The sequence below is a fragment of the Erythrolamprus reginae genome, chromosome 2, assembly GCF_031021105.1.
Source record: "Erythrolamprus reginae isolate rEryReg1 chromosome 2, rEryReg1.hap1, whole genome shotgun sequence".
Taxonomy (NCBI): Eukaryota; Metazoa; Chordata; class Lepidosauria; order Squamata; family Dipsadidae; genus Erythrolamprus; species Erythrolamprus reginae.
This window is the reverse complement of record NC_091951.1, coordinates 247,440,059-247,460,472: the sequence shown is the minus strand read 5'-3', so window position 1 is coordinate 247,460,472 and position 20,414 is coordinate 247,440,059. Positions and strand designations below refer to the sequence as shown.

At 45.5% G+C, this 20,414-nt stretch overlaps 1 protein-coding gene across 4 annotated transcripts in view; it reads left to right on the top strand.

The window, feature by feature from the left end:
- Positions 1–20,414, top strand: part of PLPPR1 (phospholipid phosphatase related 1) — a 217,719-nt gene that overhangs the window by 110,578 nt on the left and 86,727 nt on the right. For all 4 annotated transcript variants that reach the window (XM_070742409.1, XM_070742410.1, XM_070742412.1 and 1 more), the window contains exon 2: positions 17,111–17,217. In XM_070742409.1, coding sequence (XP_070598510.1) covers positions 17,155–17,217 — 63 coding nt within the window. In that variant the 5' untranslated portion in view covers positions 17,111–17,154. The remainder of the gene's footprint in view (positions 1–17,110; positions 17,218–20,414) is intronic.

Genomic DNA, 20,414 nt, shown 5'->3' with positions numbered 1-20,414 from the left:
CTTTAAAATTACTGTTACGGAGCGATTTTTTCGGCGCGAAGGCCTTCGCGCCTTTTTAATTTAGGCCTCTCGTGTTGGCCTTCTGCCAGCCGCGTGTGCCTTAGTCCACCGCTCGGATCCTGGAGTGGGCTTTGAGACGCTCAGGCTTAATTCTCCACCGGCTAAGCCTCCAACCAGAGTGCCTTGGTTACTTTAGTTAAAGTTTAGGGAGGCTGGCCACGCTGTATTTGGGGACACGAACTCTGGGTTTGCCCAGATTGCCCTCAAGTCTCAGCAGCTCCGAGGCCTAGGAGCAGGATCCCTTCCTCTTGGGAAAGCCTTGAAATTCTTCTCCCTAATAATCCAGTTTATTTGGCTCAGCCTTGTCTTCTGTTAATTGTCAGACTATGGCTTCCTTTCCCAAGAGAGGCACCACTCAAGGTCCCAGAGAGGCCAGGCCTACAGGCGATGAGATTACCAGTATCCCCCAGGCCTCGACCTCCTCTTCTTCAGGGGCCCGCCCCTTGACCAAAGTCACCAGGGCTGAGAAGAGAAGGGACCAAGCCCTACAAAAAATCCATGATAAATCAGCAAAGCGATTGAAAGTACAGGCCCAAGTGCTCAGCAGTCATGACCCCCCAGAGGCTCCTAATCTGCCTTCTTCTGGGGTCACTGCGTTATCTCTGGATGAGCCAAACCTAGACAGACCCCAACCTAACCTATGGGGATTAGGTCCAGAGGAACCAGATATTATTGAAGATTCCCCCCAGCCAGGATCTTCTCAGGCTTTCAGGGATTCTTCTGCCATTCCTGCTGATATTTCTAGTTTACCTCCAGAATTCCAATCTATTTTTTCTGTGTTATCCAAGGCCATTGATGCTAAACTTTCTGCCATCAATGCGCCCTCCTTACCTCATCCACCTCCTCGTCCCTCCCGTCCCTTGGGTTCTTCCCCAACGGTTAGAGCTCCAATTCAGGATGAATCAGATTCCTCTCAGGATGAATATGAGGATATGGAAGAGGATGAGGATCCATTTCAGGGCCTCTCAGACGATGAGGAATCCCAAATAAAGGTTCCTTCTCCAGTTACTTTTTTTCCCTCTCAATTGTTCAAATCTCTCCTCCTCAAAGCTAGAATTTCCACAGGATTAGCGGCCCAAGAGAAGCAGGCCACCACATCCACTGACCCTCCGGAGGAGAATTTACCCTACTTCACAGAGGAACAGGAGGATAACGAGGTAATCCCTATGCCTAAATTGTTTAAAGATGCCTTACTTAAGCAGTGGGATTTCCCAGCTTCTGGGCTTAATCCCACTACCAAGGACAAAAAGTTGTACAAACTCTCTTCTTCCTATGAGGATCTCCTATCCTTTCCCAAACCGGATGAACCTGTCAAAATCCTTCACTCGGCGGCTGCCGTGCCAGGCGAAGCAGAGGAGGTCCTTCGTCCAGAGGACAAGCGGATTGAACAGATGCTCAAAAGAGGGTTCACCGCAGATTCCTGGGCTATTAAAAGTTCCGCAGCGGCTTCCTTTTTCTCCAGAGCCATGCTTCTGTGGCTTCGCCAACTTCAACAGCATATTCCTCCCGATGATTTAAGAGGTCAACAGGACTTCAACAAGGTATTTGCAGCTGCTCAGTACGTGGCTGATGCCACATTACAGTCCACCAGATTCGCAGCCAAGTCTATTGCGGCTTCCACAACGGCGAGAAGACTCCTATGGCTTCGCCCCTGGCAAGCAGGAGTACGTCAGAAGTGGCAGTTATCTCTGGGACCATTGAAGCGCGATCTGCTTTTCGGAGATCTTCTAGATCCACTCCTCACGGAAACCACGGACAAGAAGAAAGTATTGGGTCCAACCACCAAAAAGGCCACCAAAACGCAGTCCTTTCGCCGCCCAGGGCGTCAACAAGATCAAGCGGCTTCCTATCAGAGAATCCCAGGTCAGTATTCCCCCCGCTTTCGTTCCCAAGGTAGGAACTCCAGGGGCAGAGGTTTTCGCTACCAAAGAGGAGCGTCCTCTAACAGGGCTTCAAAAAAACCTAGATGGTAGTTCTTCCTCGATTCCCATAGGGGGCCGCCTAGCCTACTTCTCCTCTAGCTGGCGTCTCACTTCCAAGGATCCCTGGGTTATTGACACTGTTCAAAAAGGTCTTCTTTTAGAATTTACTTCTCCTCCCCCTAAACGTTTTATTTCCTGCCCTTCTCCCAGGTCCTCCTCAGATCGTAACCGTATGGAGGAGGCCATTTCCCACTTATTGTCCATCAGAGCCATTCAACCGGTTCCTCCCGGTCAGAAAGGCCGAGGTTTTTACTCCATCCTATTTATGGTTCCTAAATCCTCCGGAGGTTGGAGAGCTATATTGGATTTAAAGAAGCTGAACCATTTCATCAAATATAGAAAGTTTAAGATGCACTCCTTACCATCCATTTTAGCCACCATCCACCCGGGGGATTTCATGGTTTCATTAGACCTCACTGAGGCCTACCTCCATATTCCTATAGCCAAATGCCACAGAAAATTCTTACGTTTCTCCTTCCAGGGCAGGCATTTCCAGTATAGGGCGATGCCATTTGGCCTTTCCTCGGTCCCTAGGGTCTTTACAAAGCTCTTGGGGTCGCTGGCGGCCTATATCCGGGCTTCGACCATCCACATTTTATGTTACCTAGATGACATTTTGGTTCATGGGAACTCCCTAGAGAAAGTGAAAGTAGATCTTTCTGTCACCATGTCAGTTCTACAGGACCATGGTTTTTCCATCAACTTTGACAAAAGTCACCTCCAGCCTTCCACATCCATTTTGCACCTGGGATCCATTATTAATTCAGAATCCTCCCAGGTCTTCCTCTCTCCTGAGAGAAAAAACAGTATAGGGGAGTTGATTTCACGCATTTTACCTCAACCGTCAGTTTCCATAGTAACCCTGTCTTCTCTTTTGGGGAAGATGGTGTCATGCATAGGAATCATTCCCTGGGCTCGCCTTCATGCTAGGGAACTACAGTGGCTTCTATTACCCTTTCAGAGATCGGGGCACAGCAACTCAAGTCGTCGCATTGTCATCCCTCCGATTGTTCGCAGATCTCTCAAGTGGTGGATGTCTCCGGCCATGGACAAAGGATCCCCTTTCAGGTGCCCGGAACAATTCGTCATCACCACAGATGCCAGTCTATCGGGATGGGGCGCCCATGCCCAGGGGATGATAGCCCAGGGCACGTGGTCCCCGGAGGAAGCCTCCAAGCCAATCAATTGGCTAGAGTTAAGAGCCGTATCCCTGGCTCTGAAACAATTCTCTCCTCGCATCCCCAACCGGCACGTTCTCATTCTCACCGACAACATAGCCACAAAAAGCCACATCTGCAGACAGGGGGGCACGAGATCCAAAGCTCTCATGAGGGAGGCCCTCAAGTTAGGCCTTTGGGCAGAAAAACACCTTCAGTCGCTCCTAGCCGATCACATCTCGGGGAGCCTCAACGTCCAGGCGGATTGGCTCTCTCGAGCAACGATAGACCCAGGAGAATGGAATCTCCATCAAGACCTGTTCCATCAAATCAGTCTCAAATTCGGCCGACCAGTACTGGACCTTTTCGCGACCGAAGCGAACGCCCAACTCCCTCGCTTTTTTTCCAGATTTCCATCCCCGGGAGCAGAAGCAATCAATGCCCTCAGGAGCCCCTGGCCTCCAGGACTCCTGTACGCATTTCCTCCAATTCCAATTCTCCCGGACGTGATTCACAAGGTCCTCAGCGAGAGGGCTCGAGTAATCCTAATCGCCCCTCATTGGCCCCGCCGGCCCTGGTTCGCGGATCTTCAACAGCTGTCCGTCCAGGACCCCTGGCGACTCCCCGTTTCGGGGGATATGCTACGGCAGGGGGCCTCATTCCATCCAGACCCGGAGTGGTTCCACCTCACCGCCTGGCTGTTATCAGGAGAGACTTAGAACTGCGTGGACACGACCCCGACACAGTGGAGGTCATTTTAAAGGCCAGAAGAGGTTCGACCAATCGAATCTACGACCATACATGGTCCAAGTTCCACCAGTGGTGTCTGCTGGAAGGGTTTTCCCCCCTGTGCATCCCCATACACAGGATCATTTCCTTCCTTATGCAAGGTTTCCATCAAGGCCTCTCCACCAGCACCCTCCGGCGTCATCTGGCGGCCATTTCCTCTGTCTTAGCGGGGCCCCGCAGACAGCCTCTCCGTTCCTTTCCAGAAGTTCAGGAATTCCTCAAAGGTATAGCCAACCTCAGACCTTCCAAGGTTCACAGATATCCTTCCTGGGATCTGCCACGGGTTCTCCATTCCCTCTCACAGGCACCCTACGAACCCCTAAAATCTGCGTCCCTAAGGTACCTATCTTTTAAGGTAGCATTCCTGGTGGCTATTACCTCTGCCCGACGCATTTCAGAGTTGGCAGCCCTTTCAATCAGGCAGGACCTCTGCCAATTTCATCAGGACAAGGTAGTATTACGGCTGGACCCCACCTTCTTACCCAAGGTCAGTTCCATGTTCCACAGAACCCAAGATATTGTCTTACCTTCCTTCTGCCTCCAACGGGACCATCCTTTGGCAATTAGATGGCACACTCTGGATCTCGTTAGAGCGCTTAGGATCTATATCCAACGCACAGGACCCTTTCGGAGGTCGGAAGCACTTTTCGTAGCCTATCATCCCAGAGTCATGGGTACCAAAGTGTCTTCAACAGTGATAGGCCGTTGGATCAGAGGGACTATCTCTAAGGCCTACGAGTCGGCCTCCCTCTCAGTTCCAAGGAACATCACAGCGCATTCCACCAGAAGCGCAGCCACTTCGGCCGCTTGGGCGACTCAAGCCCCGTTGGAGGAGGTCTGCAAAGCAGCCACATGGGCCTCACCAAATTCCTTCATCAGGCACTACAAGATTGATTCTTACGCCTCAGCGGACGCTGCCTTCGGCAGAAGGGTACTCCAATCCGTTATCTCTCACGATAGCAATTTAAACCCTCCCTAGGGACCAATCTATTGGGTATGTCCCATGTGACTGCTGGACCCGCTCCTTCAGTACGGAGAATAGGCGTTGATTGCTTACCTGAACGCCTCTTCTCGTACGGTGAGCGGGTACAGCAGTCACTTCCCGCCCTTGTTTGTGTCTTCTCTATCTTCTATCTTCTGTAACCTTTTTTCCTCTAACTATGAGAGTTGAACACTAAAGAGCTTCACATCTGAGCCTAGTCTACGGATTCGCGAATTCTGGGGAAGGGGCGGATCCAGCAAGCTTTTTTAACACTAGGCTCAGTTCCACCGGATTGGACATGAGCAACCCATGTGACTGCTGTACCCGCTCACCGTACGAGAAGAGGCGTTCAGGTAAGCAATCAACGCCTAATTTCACTAAATGCCAGGTAATAAGCGTGTGGGAGGAGATGTCACAATTTTGGAGAAGCACTCTTTCCTATTTGTAGAAAAACCATGTGGAGTAGGGTGGGGTGGGGAATCGATTCTTCTAAGTTAAAGCCTATATTTCTTAGGAAATGTTCTCTTCCAGACTCAATTAACAATATTGAGAAAGCAGAATCTGGAAGGGGAAAAATGACATTCTCCCCTTCCTCCCACCTACCTTTTATTCTTTTTCTGAAACTTTCTTTACGACGCCCCTCCTCCTCCCAAGAGAAAAAAAACCCAGATTGCTCCTATGGCAGATATGAAAAAAAGCCATTTGCAAACAGCTTTGGAAAGTAGGTCAAGGACTACAAGTTGCTCCTTTTAACAGGTTTTTGTGAAGTTTTTTTTTTAAAAAAAGAAAAAAAACTATAAAATTTGCAAACAGATCAGACATATGTATTAAAAAAATTATGAATATTACGAAAACAAATTCCAAAAATAAACTATTGTTGGAAGCATATTTCCCTATGATGATGCATGTCTAGGTATTGAATTTTTAAGAGTACTGTATCCATTTATTTATCCAATTTGTTGTTGTTGTTATTATTATTATTATTATTATTATTATTATTATTATTATTTATTTATCCAATTACATATGTCTGATCTGTTTGCAAATTTTATAGGTTTTTTTCTTTTTTTTAATGAGTGTTTTCCCATTAAGGTTTCCATTATTTGTACGCCACCTGAAGAACTACATAACAAAATTCAGAGTTCCAATGTAACTATTGATTTATAAAATGCTAGAGAGCAATGTGTTAAAATCCTCCTACTCCTGATGATCCGGATGATAGTGTATATGGAAAGGAGAGGTATCACAGGATGAATGATATATACCAGAATAAATTGGATAAATAATTAGAAAAATTTGATTAATTTGAGTAAGAATTTGGCATCTGATATTATATTGTATTATATTTTAATTTTAGGTATGTAAATTGGAATCTCTGTAAGGTGTGAAAAACAATAAAAAATTTATAACTCCCCCCCCCCCCAAAATCCTCCTAATAACTATAAATGCCTATTAGAATCAAAATAGATTTGCCTGATTCAGATAAAGTTGTGTTCAAGCATACCCCACTGGAAACAGTATTTCAGAGAAAACTCAGAAGGCTAAATCCTGGCCAGCTATTGAGTGCATCTCAGCATAGAGAGGCATCCTGAGGAATTCCTTCAGATATGACTTCAGGGTAGGTATTGTTTAGTGGCAGTAATGGGCTGCTGCCCCCAGAGGGACGGGGGGAGACGCAGTGGGGGTAGTAAGTTTATGCACTATTTATTGAATACTTAATAGTTTTTTAATTGTCCTTCCTTCTCTAGTACCTTAGTATGATCCGTAATTACTTTTAAAATAGGAAAGAATCATTATCTAGAATGGAACTTTTATAGCAATGAAAGAAAATTGAGCTACTTACCTAATCTGTTATCATACTGAACCTTATGAGTTCAGCACAAAACCTTAAAATGTTACTGTGCTCCTCAACAAATAATGCTGTCTATCATTTGTCCTTTTTGTGGCTATTCAAAGAATGTGAGTTAATCAATTGAAAAAGAATCCCAGCACCTATTTGAAAACTTATCTTGTTTGGTAAGCCACTCCCACCTAGTCACATGACCTTTAAGCCACCCCTGGTCACATGATTGTCAAGCCACTCTTACCTGGTCACATGACCATCAAGCCACACCCACAGCGTGGCAGTGAAAAAGTTTGGCAGCCCATCACTGTATAGCGGGCTTCAAAAGACAAGAACCAGACCAGCGCAGTTAAAACAAAATTTATTGACTCAAAACTGGAACTGAAGAACAGCAGGCAAATGCGTGTAATTTATATTCTAGGCCCACAGGACCTTAACCAATTGTAGTACTTGAAAAAGCCTGCCCAAATATGAATGTATCAAGTTTCCCTCCAAAACAGTTGCAGTTAACAGTTAGGGTCATCTAAAGGTTAGTTTCCTTTAACAAGGCTTAACACTACAGTAGGGATGTGCAGGAACTCTTAACATGACTTTCCCTAACTTTCCCAAAATAACTGGGCTTCACTCAGGAGTGGACTCCAGATGGAATGTTAAATTGGGCTATCCGCAGGAGGTCATGAGTGCTTGCGGGGCCAGCGCGATTTTGCTTCTGCACCTGTGGAGATAGCAAAATCACGCACGGAGGCGCAGGCATGGCTGTGTTTCAGCATGCGCAGAAGCAAAAAACCCTCGCTGAAACACGGGCGCACCTGCAGCTCCGTGCACAATTTTGCTATCTCCACAGATGCAGAAGCTAAATCGCGCTGGCCCCACAAGCACTCACGAGCCATGGTGGCGAGCCCAATTTAGCATTCCAGCTAGCAGCCCACCCCTGGCTTCAGTTTCACAAAATGATATGGCAGGCTCATCAGGCTGTTCAGAGATATTAGGGCTCAAATCCAGTGTGTCCAGCAGAGGATCATCTTTTTACAAGTACATTCTGCAGTTCTACAAGGTTTTTTTTATCTTTTTGTGCTATAGAAATATAAAATACCTGCCCATGCTTGTTGATATTACAGTCAATTTAGTGGAAAATGATTAACCTGTTGCTTATCATCTGTTGGCACCTCTTAAACAGTGGTTGCAGAGATCAGATTGTTTGTGTTCCTTTCCCCTCTGTAGGTCTTTCCTTTGAATTACTAGACACCCCTCCAAAAAAAAACAACAATTTAGCTGCTGCTCCATGTCACTGACTTATTAGAAGAAAGATTACTTTTGGCATCTTGGAGAATCATCTTTTTCCCCCCAAGGCAGCCTCTTTTGTTCCAAAGAAAACATAGCCAAATATTTAGTTTGGATAATGAATCCACAAATGTCGCTTTGACGATAGGATCCCCCCCCCTATGTGTCCTGAGAGGTTTCTGAGTTCTATGGTTCAGTCTTACTAATTTTATTGTAAAGCCAGAGTTGGTGTTGCTAAGAGTTTGCTCTAGGAATAATCCATCAGTGAAGCTCGTTTTGCAGCAAGGGAAGGAGATAAATTCATTTCCCTGACTGAAAGCAAATGGAGAAAGATTGTGAACTTGTTTGCCTTCACTATCTTTTGGTTTGTGGGAGAGGCAAGGATAGCAAAGAGCAAATCATGGGAGATAACCATGGTTTGTTCTAAAATAGGTGTCAAATTTGATTTCATTGACGGCCGCATCAAGGTTATGTTGACCTTAGGAGGCCGGGGTGGGCGTGGCCATGATAGACGTGGCCTGTTCAATAATAATAATAATAATAATAATAATTATTATTATTATTATTATTATTATTATTATTATTATTTATAAGATTTGCATGCCGCCCCTCTCCGAAGACTCAATGTATTAGTGTCGAGGGCGCTTGTGGTCTGAGCACTCTGCCAGCAAAAATGAGCTCCTGGGGTCCATTTCTGGCTGCGACAGCCTCCCTGCCAGTGAAAAGAGAGGTCACAGGCTCTGTTTTCACTGGCAGAAGCACCATGGGCTGGTCCTTTGCTGTTTCCAGAATGACCCCAAGCTTGGCGGCATAGGTGAGTCTTTAGACTCTTATGAAAGGCGAGTAGGGGGGGTGTATTATGAATCTCTGGGGGGAACTGGTTCCAGAGGGCCGGGGCACCCATAGAGAAGGCTCTTCCCCTTGGTCCCGCTAAGTAACATTGTCTAGTTCAGTGTTTCCCAGCCTTAGCAACTTGAAGATATTTGGACTTCAACTCCCAGAATTCCCCAGCCAGCGAATTCCCCAGCCAGCGAATGCTGGCTGGGGAATTCTGGGACTTGAAGTCCAGATATCTTCAAGTTTCCAAGGTTGGGAAACATTGGTTTAGCTGATGGGACCTGTAGAAGGCCGGACTCTGTGGGACCTAACTGGTCGCTGAGATTCATGCGGCAAGAGGCGGTCCAGTAGATAATCTGGTCCTATGCCATGTGGAGCTTTATAAGTCATAACCAACACTTTGAATTGAGTCCGGAAACCAATTGGCAGCCAGTGCAGACGGCGGAGTGTTGGAGAAATGTGGACATGTCTAGGTAATCCCATAACTGCTTGCATGACTGCATTCTGCACAGTTTGCAGTTTCCGAACACTCTTCAAAGGTAGCCCCAAGTAGAGAGCATTGCAGTAGTCAAATGGATTAAGGGTACAAAATTAAATTTGAAATACTGACTTTTAGAGTAGGATTTCCACAGGGTGGGACAATGGCAGAGAAGGCTTTCTTACTGGACTCTGCCAGCCAAAATTCTTTAATTGACAGGGTTTGTAGCATACCTTCTTTGTCTAACCGGGTGGGCTGATGTAATGATAGTTCTGACCAGTGTTCCCTCTAATTTTTTTTGGGGGGGGGGGCGGAAAAGTATAGTGTCTGAGCAGCAGTCCCTTCAGGACTGGGCGGCACAGAAATAATAAATAAATAAATAAATAAGCAAACAAACAAACAAATAAAAAATAAAAAACCCACCCTGTTTTGCCTCAGAGAATTAATAAAATACTGTATTGTGTGTCTATAACAGTGAGCTCATAATAGGGCAAAGTATAGTGTCTGAGCGGCAGTCCCTTCGGGACTGGGCGGCACAGAAATAATAAATAATAAATGAATGAATAAATAAATAAATAAGCAAACAAACAAAAAACCCCATCCTGTTTTGCCTCAGAGAATTTCAAAATAAAATACTGTATTGTGTGTCTATAACAGTGTCTATAACAGTGAGCTCATAATAGGGCAACTATCAATATCAAAATGCCACTTAAATAGTTGAGCTAGTTTCAAACTAGATTTTGATTTTCTTTCTCTCTTCCTTACTCCCATTCTTTTTCTTTCTCTTTTCCTTCCTCTCTTTCTTCTATCTGTTTCTCTCTCTTCCTCTCTTCCTCTCTTCCTCTCTCTCTCCTTCCCTCTCACTCTATCCCTCTCGGCTTCTGGGCAGGTTTGGAAAACTCTGAGTTGATGATGATTTTTACGTGAGCGATTGCTCACTGCTCAGCTTAGAGGGAACTATGGTTCCCTCTAAGCTGGTTCATAACCAATACAGTGGAACCTCGACATACGACATTAATTGGTTCCGGAAGGAACCTCGTATGTCGAAGAGCTCGTAGGTCGAAGCATTGTTTCCCATAGGAAACAATGCAAAAGTGATTAATGCGTGCAAGCGCGAGGGCTGAGGGGAAAAGACGTCGGCTGAGGGGTGCCCGGTGCTTCGGAGCCGGCATGGGGGGGCTTTCCATGCCGGCTCCGATCTTTTTAAACAGACGCGCCGATTCTCCGCTCACTCCGGGTGAGCTGCGAATCGGCGCGTCTGTTTAAAAAGATCGTAGCCGGCATAGGGGGATGTTCCATGCCGGCTACGATCTTTTTAAACAGACGCGCCGATTCTCCGCTTTTAGCAGTGAGCGGAGAATCGGCGCGCCTGTCTGAAAAGATCGCTGCCGGTCCGGTGGGGTTTTGCAGCAACCTCCGAGCCCAGGTTGCTCGGAGGTTGCTGCAAAACCCCACCGGACCGGCGGCGATCTTTTCAGACAGGCGCGCTTTCTCGAAAGGGCGGAGAAAGCCCTCTTTCGCAGCCTCCTGGCTGGGAGCACTTTCGCTGCGAGAGAGGGCTCCGTCCCTTTCGGGAAAGCCCTCTCTCGCAGCGAAAGTGCTCCCAGCCAGGGAGAGCGTTCAGATCCCCCCACCCCCAGCAGAAAGCGTTCAGATCCCCCCACCCCCAGCAGAAGCCAAGGACTCACCAAGCGAGGAGAAGAGCCAGGCTGGTTTGCTTTGCTTCCTTCCCCTGCAGAGCCGAATAAAGCGTCACGCCCCCCTGACGCTTTTGGCGGCAAAAGAGCCCAGCGTCGCTTGGGAAGCCGCCGAAAGCGTCAGAGGGGCGGGACGCTTTATTCGGCTCTGCATCAGCGGGGAAGGAAGCCAAGCAAGCCAGCCTGGCTCTTCTCCGCTCGTATCCCGGGTTTGAGCTCGGGAGGCGGGCAAAAATGTTGCTCGCCTCCAAGCTCTTATCTCGAGTTGCTCGTAAGGTGAGCTGCTCGTATGTTGAGGTTCCACTGTACCTTGAATTGGACCTAGAAGCAAACCAGCATGCAGTGTAGCTCACACAGCAGAGATGTTACATGCACTGATCTTGGGATGCCAAAACATGGATGCATGGCTTTCTGTATCAGCTGAATTCAGGTTTTATTCTTTCAGGAAAACTGATGGTGTTTCTCAAACATGATTCTGAAATTTGTAACAATCAGGACTGTCACCTCAGTTTAACAGCTCAGAACTGATTCTTTGAAGAAATTGTAACAAAAAGAACTGACGGAGAAATTGTTTGAATTTAGCGGATTATTTAATACATGTATACATACATTCCTTCCCATGTATTTGTGGCATTTATAACCTTACCTCTTATAAATTAATCATTTATTGAGATGCAGTGCTGTCATTTCAGGATTGCAAATTGCTTTTGATGTCAAACTAATCCTTTGGTTAATCTAATTTTCATTTTACTTTTGTTTGAAAGAAACCTGTGGGTAATGCTCATTGATATTTATAGTGAATATAAATACATATAATATATATATATTATAATACACACACACACACACCCTTACATTGTAGGTATGAATAGAAGTCAAGAGCAGCTTTCTTGCTTCATATAAGAGTAAATTATTCTTTTAGAAAATATCTTAAAATAATTAGGGTTACGAATGTTGGAGCAGGGGTGGGTTCTAACTTACCTTGCTGCTGGTTCACTTCCTCCTGTGTCACATGGCTGCGTGCATGGGAATTGTTGTGGTTGACTCTGGCCCAGCTCCTGTCCCAGGGAATTTGGAGGTGGATGCAGGGGAAACGTCAACATGTCTTAGGCCTGTTTTATTGCCGACAGAGGTAGGTAGTGCAGTTTCCTCGGACGAAGAAGAAGGTGGGGGAGACTTGGAAGAGGGGTGCTTGGCACACAGCCCAGGAAGCCAATCTCCATTATCTTCAGTTGATTCGGATGAGGAAGTATTAGACCTACGCATGCACAGAATTATGCATAGAAGAGACCAATTGCAGAAATATTACAGGAGATAAGAGAGGCCACCTGTGTTTGGGTGGGGCTCCAGTAATTAGAGCTGCTGATATAAATAGCAGCCTGTTGGTTTGGCCGTTGTGGAAGATTATCTAATCGTTGTTCTTCAGGACTGCCTTGCTGTTTCCGGACTTTGTTTATTGATTTTTCACGACTTTGAAACCAAAGCAGAGCAAAGTGTGTGTGTGTTTCACTTCGTGGAAGAAGAAGGGCTGTGATGGTTCTTCACAGCTGCTAGCTAAGTACTTAAAGACTGATTAAGGGGATTGTACAGACTACCAGGTTGTTTTGGGATGAGTGCTCTTTGCAATACAAAAAGGGTGCTTTGAACTTTTGTGATAAAAAACATTGTTTTTGAACTTTCAAGCGTGTGTGTCTGAAATTTGTACCCTTGAATTTTCGGGAGACTCTTACCATAGAGCCAGGCAGAACACACAGAACCATTTTTTATAAATCCACCCAAAAGAGCCGAAAACAAGATGGTGACACTTGCCAGAAACGTGGCTTATGCACATGCACAGAAGGAAAAAAAACAGGAAAAAAGTCCATTAACTAAAAAAGATGGCAGTACCCACGGACCAGGACCAACCGAACTGGTTCTCTGATGACATCATAATGTCATTAGGGGTTTCTTACTGATTCAGTTGAATTGGTCCAAACCGGGAGGAACCCACCTCTGTGTTGGATGTAGGTCCCATTGCAACACGTTCTGCATGGGGCTACCCTCAAAGAGATCTCAGAGACTACAACTGATACAGAATGCAGCTGTACAAGCTGTTGTGGATACACTCAGGTACACCCACATTACACCAATCCTCCAGGAGCTGCATTGGCTCCCTATTGGTCTCTGGGCACAATTCAAGGTGTTGGTCATTATCTTTAAATGCCTACATGGCTTAGGGCCAGGTGATCTTAGAGACCGCCTTCTGTGACCAGTGAGATCCCATGGAGTTGGTCTCCTCCAGGTCCCATCAGCTAAACAGTGTTGGTTGGTGGACCCATGGAGGGGGGCCTTCTCTGGGCTGCCCTGGATCTCTGGAACCAGATACCTCCGGAGGTCAGAACTGCCCCCACCCTATTGGCATTCTGAAAAGCAGTTAAGACCTGGCTTTTCCGGCAGACCTGGGGCCATTGAGCTCATGGTAATAATCGGTGAGATCCGGCCATAGAATGATATGTATGGGTTTTAATTGTTTTAATGCTTAAGACGTTTTTAATATTTTATTCTGTTGTTAAGCCGCCTGGAGTCCTTTGGGAGTTGGGCAACATATAAATTAAATTAATTAAGTAAGTAAATAAATAAATAAATAACCAAAACACATTACTAATAAAGAGATCGTTATTTGATATTTGTGCTGGGGTTCTTGAAATATAATCATTATAAAGGAGCAAGACTATTCCAGTACAGTGATCCCCCGGTTATTGCGTCCCTGACCATTGCGAACAGGGTAATTCGCTATTTTTCAACCCGGAAGTCAAAACACCATCTGCGCATGCGTGCCCTTTTTTCTATGGGCACGCATGCGTAGATGGCGCCCGGCAGATCAGCTGCTGGGCGGCTTCCCTGGGTCTTCCCCCTCTTGCTGGCGGGAGGGCGAGCAGCGGGCATCAGCAAGGAGTTTCCCCACCGCCCACGCAAACTCCTCGCTGCCGCCCGCCCTTCGCCCGCCCACACCGTTCATTCTCGCCGCTTTGGAGCTGAGTCCTGAAGTGAATTCGCTTCAGGACTCAGCTCCAAAGCGGCGAGAGCGAGCGCGGACAAGCCGTTCGCTGGCGCTAGCTCTCGCCGCTTTGGAGCTGAGTCCTGAAGCGAATTCACTTCAGGACTCAGCTCCAAAGCGGCGAGAGCGAGCGCGGACAAGCCGTTCGCTGGCGCTAGCTCTCGCCTGCCTGCCCGCTAGCGAGGAGCCGCCTGCCTGCCCGCTAGCGAGGAGCCGAAGATTGGGGGCGGCGTGGCTGTTTTAAAACGTCGCCACCGGCATGGGGGGCTTGCCAGCACCCCCCGGACCCCCAACCCGGGTTTGGGGGGCTGCTAGGAAGCCCCCCATGCCGGCGGCGACGTTTTAAAGCAGCCGCGCCGCCCCCAATCTTCGGCTCCTCGCTAGCGCTGCGGAAGTTAAAAACACCATCTGCACATGCGCAGATGGTGTTTTTACTTCCGCAGCGCTACTTCGCGAAAACCCGCTCGTTGCGGGGGGTCCTGGAACGGAACCCTCGCAACGAGCGGGGGATCACTGTAATAGCATCTTCCATATGAAATGGAACTCTTCATTTTGGGATAATTCACAGATCATTTCCTAGTCTAATTGTTAATTTTTGTTCTGTGGAGACCAACAAAATGACATGTTTGCTGCTGCTAGCTACTTCGTTAATTGTGATATTGTTGTTCTAATGATTCTTGATGTTGATTGACTTGTCTTGCTGATGGTACAATAATCACAATAATCATTTTTATGAACTACCTTAAGGGCCTTTTTTTGTTTTTTGAAAGGCTGAATTGATGGGTTTTTCTCATTTATTAGTCCTTTTTTTTGGAGTGCTGATTTTATTATAAGCCTATTGTTTTACTTTCTAATTAGGCTTTTTGCCATTTCCGGAAATAAAAGACAAACATTTAATAGTTGGTGATCAGTAAACAGCTGGACAATTCAGTGACTTCAGTTCTTATCATTAATCTTATCATTCAGTAACTGAATTTAAACATGCCTGGGATAAACATATATCCATTGTAAAATAAAATACAGGAAATAGTATAAGGGCAGACTAGATGAACCATGAGGTCTTTTTCTGCCGTCAGTCTTCTATGTTTCTATACTCTTAACTGGGTTGCATCCTCCACCCACCCATTCCAGAGAGATGCTCCATGGGTTGGAGGTTCTCCTGGATTCACAGTTCTTGCTTAAGGATGGATGATGTGGCCAGAGGAGCTTTCATTCATCTCTAGCAGATATACCAATTACAACCCTATCTGGATTTTAAAAGAAATATTGATCACCAATGTAGCTGGATTACTGTAACCCGCTCTTTGGAAGGCTGCCTTTGGAGATGACTCAGAAGCTACAACTGAGGTGCAGAAGGTGGTGACCAGAGGGCTTACGGTCCAAATTGATTCTGCAGAATAACATTGATTTCAAGTTGCTACACTGGCTACCAGTAGGCTTTTATGTCCACTTCAAAGAGCTGGTTATTGTCTTCTAAGCCAAATACATTGCAGCACTGGGATCTATCAGGAACTATATTGACAACAATTAAATCTGCCCACTCGCTTTCTCACTTTTTCTCATGAGAATACACAGAAGCTGGGTTGCACAGCAGACTATTTTTGCAGTTTCCAGCACATTATGAAATATGGCAGCCCCGTGCATCTTTGTAGTTTACAAGACTGAAAGGCCACCAGTATGCTCTTCGGTCCTGTCCCAAAGTGGACGAGCCTTAAATTCAGGAACAGTTATTACTATTGTCATGAACACATATTTTCTTGTCTTCTTCATTGGTTGCTGCTTTGGGGAAAAGGGAATGGAAAAACAGAAGCTGCACACTTAAAAAAAATAAAATAAATGGAGGAAATGAGAATAAAGCATTGCTTTTTGCCACGGCCACCAGTATGTGTTTTCCCTAATGCTTCATTCTGGCCTAAGGCGGAAAAGAAATTTGCTTGACATTAACCTTCCACCTGTCTCTGCTTATTAGAATTTCCCTTTTCGTTCCTTTTGACAGGTTAACCTCTTGTGCTCCTGCTTCCCCTCCCCAAGGAAATAAGCTTGGTCTTCCTGGTTCACATTTCCCTACTTTGTAGGAATTCTGCTGCTCTCTCCCCCACACACAGAATACACAATATTAAACAGTAGCCTTTGCCACATTCTCTGTAGTTCATGAGCTTGCCAGAGGTGAACCCTGAAAAATTGGACAAGATGGGAGTTAGTGGCTAATGAATTCATGATGAATGTTCTATCTGCACTGGCTTATTTAAAGACCCAAATCCCTAGTTACCAAAATCATGCAGTTTGCCTCTTAAGGCAAAGATAACTTTGCAAAGCCAACTACAGTGTTCCTCGATTTTCGCGTGTTCGAACTTTGCGGAACGCCTATACCATGGTTTTTCAAAAATACAGTATTAATTAAAATATACTTCACGATTTTTCCCACCTGATGACGTCATATGTCATTGCCAAACTTTCGTCTGCCTTTAAAAAACATTTTTAAGTAAACTTTAATAAATAAACATGGTGAGTAATAATCTAAATGGTTGCTAAGGGAATGGGAAATTGTAATTTAGGGGTTTAAAGTGTTAAGGGAAGGCTTGGGATACTGTTCATAGCCAAAAATAGTGTATTTAGTTCCGCATCTCTACTTCGCGTAAATTCGACTTTCACGGGCGGTCTCGGAACGCATCCCCTGCGGAAATCGAGGAAACACTGTACAGTAAAGCTGTGCAGGTCAGTAGAATGTGTAGGATACAGAAACAGTCTGGCTTTACGTACTGAGCTCAGGGAAAAACAGAAACTACATTTGAAAAAGAAATGATTCTGATGTTAAGACAGTTTAACAAAAACGCAAAGTAAAATCACTTTGAAAAAACCTTTTCTATCTTTCCTGCTCTCTTACTCTCTCCCATTTTACGTATTAGAATTTAATGTCTGATAACTTTGTTGATCTAGTGTTTTTTCCCCTCTTTTCTTTTTAATCAGCCTCAAACAGCTTTGGACCTTAATCTTGAGAGGTGTGATGAGAAATGGCTTTGGGAGACAATACACAACGAAGTTACTCTATCATCCCATGTTTCATCTTTGTTGAGGTGAGCTTTTCAACAACTTGTAATAGGAAACACAGATTCAATAGACAATAGGTGTACAATTTTTTTTCTGCTAATATGAGAAACTTAGGGTGAACTCATGACACATTGGTTCCGATGAGAAAATACCACCAAGAGCTTATTAACATATTAACCTGCATGGTGTTCTGCCTTTAAATGGTATTTTTATGCATAATACTATATATATACAGTGATCCCCCGGTTATTGCGTCCCCGACCATTGCGAACAGGGTAATTTGCGATTTTTGAACCCGGAAGTCAGAACACCATCTGCGCATGCGTGCCCTTTTTTTCTATGGGCACGCATGCGTAGATGGCGCCGGGCAGATCAGCTGCTGGGCGGCTTCCCTAGGTCTTCCCGGCGGCATCAGCGAGGAGTTTCCCCACCGCCCACGCAAACTCCTCGCTGCTGCCGCTTCGCTCGGGCCGCTTCTCAGCTGAGTACTCAGCTGGGAAGCGGCCCGAGCGAACGGCTTGTCCGCAGCCTGCCTGCCCACGCACCCGTGGCTCGCGCACCCTTCTCCCGCCCACGCCGTTCGCTCGGGCCGCTTCCCAGCTGAGTACTCAGCTGGGAAGCGGCCCGAGCGAACGGCTTGTCCCCAGCCTGCCTGCCCGCGCGCCCGCGGCTCGCGTGCCCTTCTCCCGCCCACGCCGTTCGCTCGGGCCGCTTCCCAGCTGAGTACTCAGCTGGGAAGCGGCCCGAGCGAATGGCTTGTCCCCAGCCTGCCTGCCCGCAAGCCGCCCTCAAGCCAAGCGCAGAAGTTCGCCTTTGGCGCTTGGCTTGAGGGCTCAGTTGGGAAGGCGCACGGGTGTTTTAAAACGTCCCCGCCGACATGGGGGGCTCGCTAGCACCCCCCCAAACCTGGGTTGGGGGTTTGGGGGGGTGCTAGCGAGCCCCCCATGTCGGCGGGGACGTTTTAAAACACCCGCGCGGCTTTCCAATGAGTCCCGAAGACAAACGCGGAAGTTTGACGTTTGTCTTTGGGACTCATTGGAAAGCCGCGCGGGTGTTTTAAAACATCGCCGCCGACATGGGGGGCTCGCTAGCACCCCCCGAACCCCCAACCCGGGTTAGGGGGGGTGCTAGCAAGCCCCCCATGTCGGCGGCGACGTTTTAAAACAGCCGCGCCGCCCCCAATCCTCGGCTCCTCGCTAGCGCTGCGGAAGTAAAAACACCATCTGCACATGCGCAGATGGTGTTTTTACTTCCGCAGCGCTACTTCGCGAAAACCCGCTCGTTGCGGGGGGTCCTGGAACGGAACCCTCGCAACGAGCGGGGGATCACTGTACACTGTATTATACATAATACCATATATATACAGTGTTCCCTCAATTTTCGTGGGTTTGAATTTTGCGAAAAGTCTATACCACGGTTTTTCAAAAATATTAATTAAAAAAATACTTTGCGGGCTTTTTCCCTATACCACGGTTTTTCTCGACCAATGACGTCATATGCCATCGCCAAACTTTTATCTGCCTTTAATAAATATTTTTTAAAATAAACTTTAATAAATAAACATGGTGAGTAATAATCTAAATGGTTGCTAATGGGAAATTGTAATTCAGGGGTTTAAAATGTTAAGGGAAGGTTTGTGATATTGTTCATAGCCAAAAATAGTGTATTTACTTCCGCATCTCTACTTCGCGGAAATTCAACGTTCGCGGGCAGTCTCGGAACGCATCCCCTGTGAAAATCGAGGGAACACTGTATATAGTAGTATGCACGTGAATTGTAAGTGCACAATTACAAATTGTAATTGCCACCTAGAACCAAAACAGATTAAAGTGTCTTATCAATCTTTACAAATAAATAGTCTTATGTGAACTTTACTAAAGAGAAAAAGAGATATTGGCTCAAACACTCACTTTATTTCTTGTCTTTATGGTGGTTTGTGACTGTAATAAAGATTTAATTGGATTTATCTTGTCTTCCTGGAATTGGAACCCATAAGCTTTTTAAAAATTCATTTACTTATTTATTTATTAGTACATAACTACTTTGATGTGAGTCACTCTGCAGGATAGTGGTTGTCAGAAAATTAGATTCACAATATAAAGTTGATTTTTATCTATTTGTCTGAAATGATTAAATTGGATAAGATAGCATGATATTCAGAAGATGTATGGTTCTTTTTTCTTTTCTTTTTGGAAGGGAAAATCTATTGGAGCTGCAGAAATGTCTGCAAGAGGGCATACATCTGATTTCATGCCTTTTGTTAAAAAAATACTCTGAATCCTTTGCTGCATAAGCAGATTATATTTCTTCCACTCTGCTTCTTTAGAAAGCTGGGATTTCACATTTTCACTCCATCCCCATTAAAGTTTATGCACCATATTCATTCTTCCTTGGGGGATGCAAACTTAACTTTTGCAAAATTGTATGAATGAAAATATATATTTTAAAGAAAATAGAAGTTATACTCAGTCCTTTGTCCTCCAATATGTTCTCAGTTTATCCTATCTCCATTTTTTGCAGTATTGTGAACATCAGATCTAACTCATACAATGTTGGTTCAATCGATAGTTTAGCTCCTTTACCCATTCATCAAATGAGTCTACTTTTTTTCCTTTCAAAGTCCTGCAAGTGCTTAAAAATGCTTAAATGGGCACTTAAACATATCCATTCCTTTGCCTTCCTGTTATATGATTGTGATGGAAAAGGATAGCAATTTAAATAGATTGTAAACAAAAAACACTGCTTAGGCATAAGTAAAACAGTGACTTTTTGATATGAAAATGGTGAAGCCACCTATTAATACCATATTTGTCTTTTTTGTTTTAAGCACGTACAATAAAGAAGAATCTGGTTCTTGCCTGCTCAAAGCCTCTACTAGTAGATTTAATGCTTTCGGCTTCATCCATTTTCTATAATGCTCCCAAGTAACTTTGAATATGAAATCAAGGTTGTTTGTTCAAGTCAGAGCAATTCCCAATTTCTCTTTCTGGCAGAAGACTGTCCCTGCTTCTATTGTCCCCAGAGGCAGCCTACTCAGCTGCCTCTTTTATTCTGCTGGTTGGTTTCATTTCTGGAGATAACAGCTGTTGTCTCCTTATGTCCCATAAGGTTTCTTTTTCCTCCCCTCAACCGTCTGTTGATTCTAGAACTAGTATTACAAAATAAATAACCAATTATCAGGATCTGTGGTTGGCCTATAGCTTTTCAGACCCCAAGCAGAGTT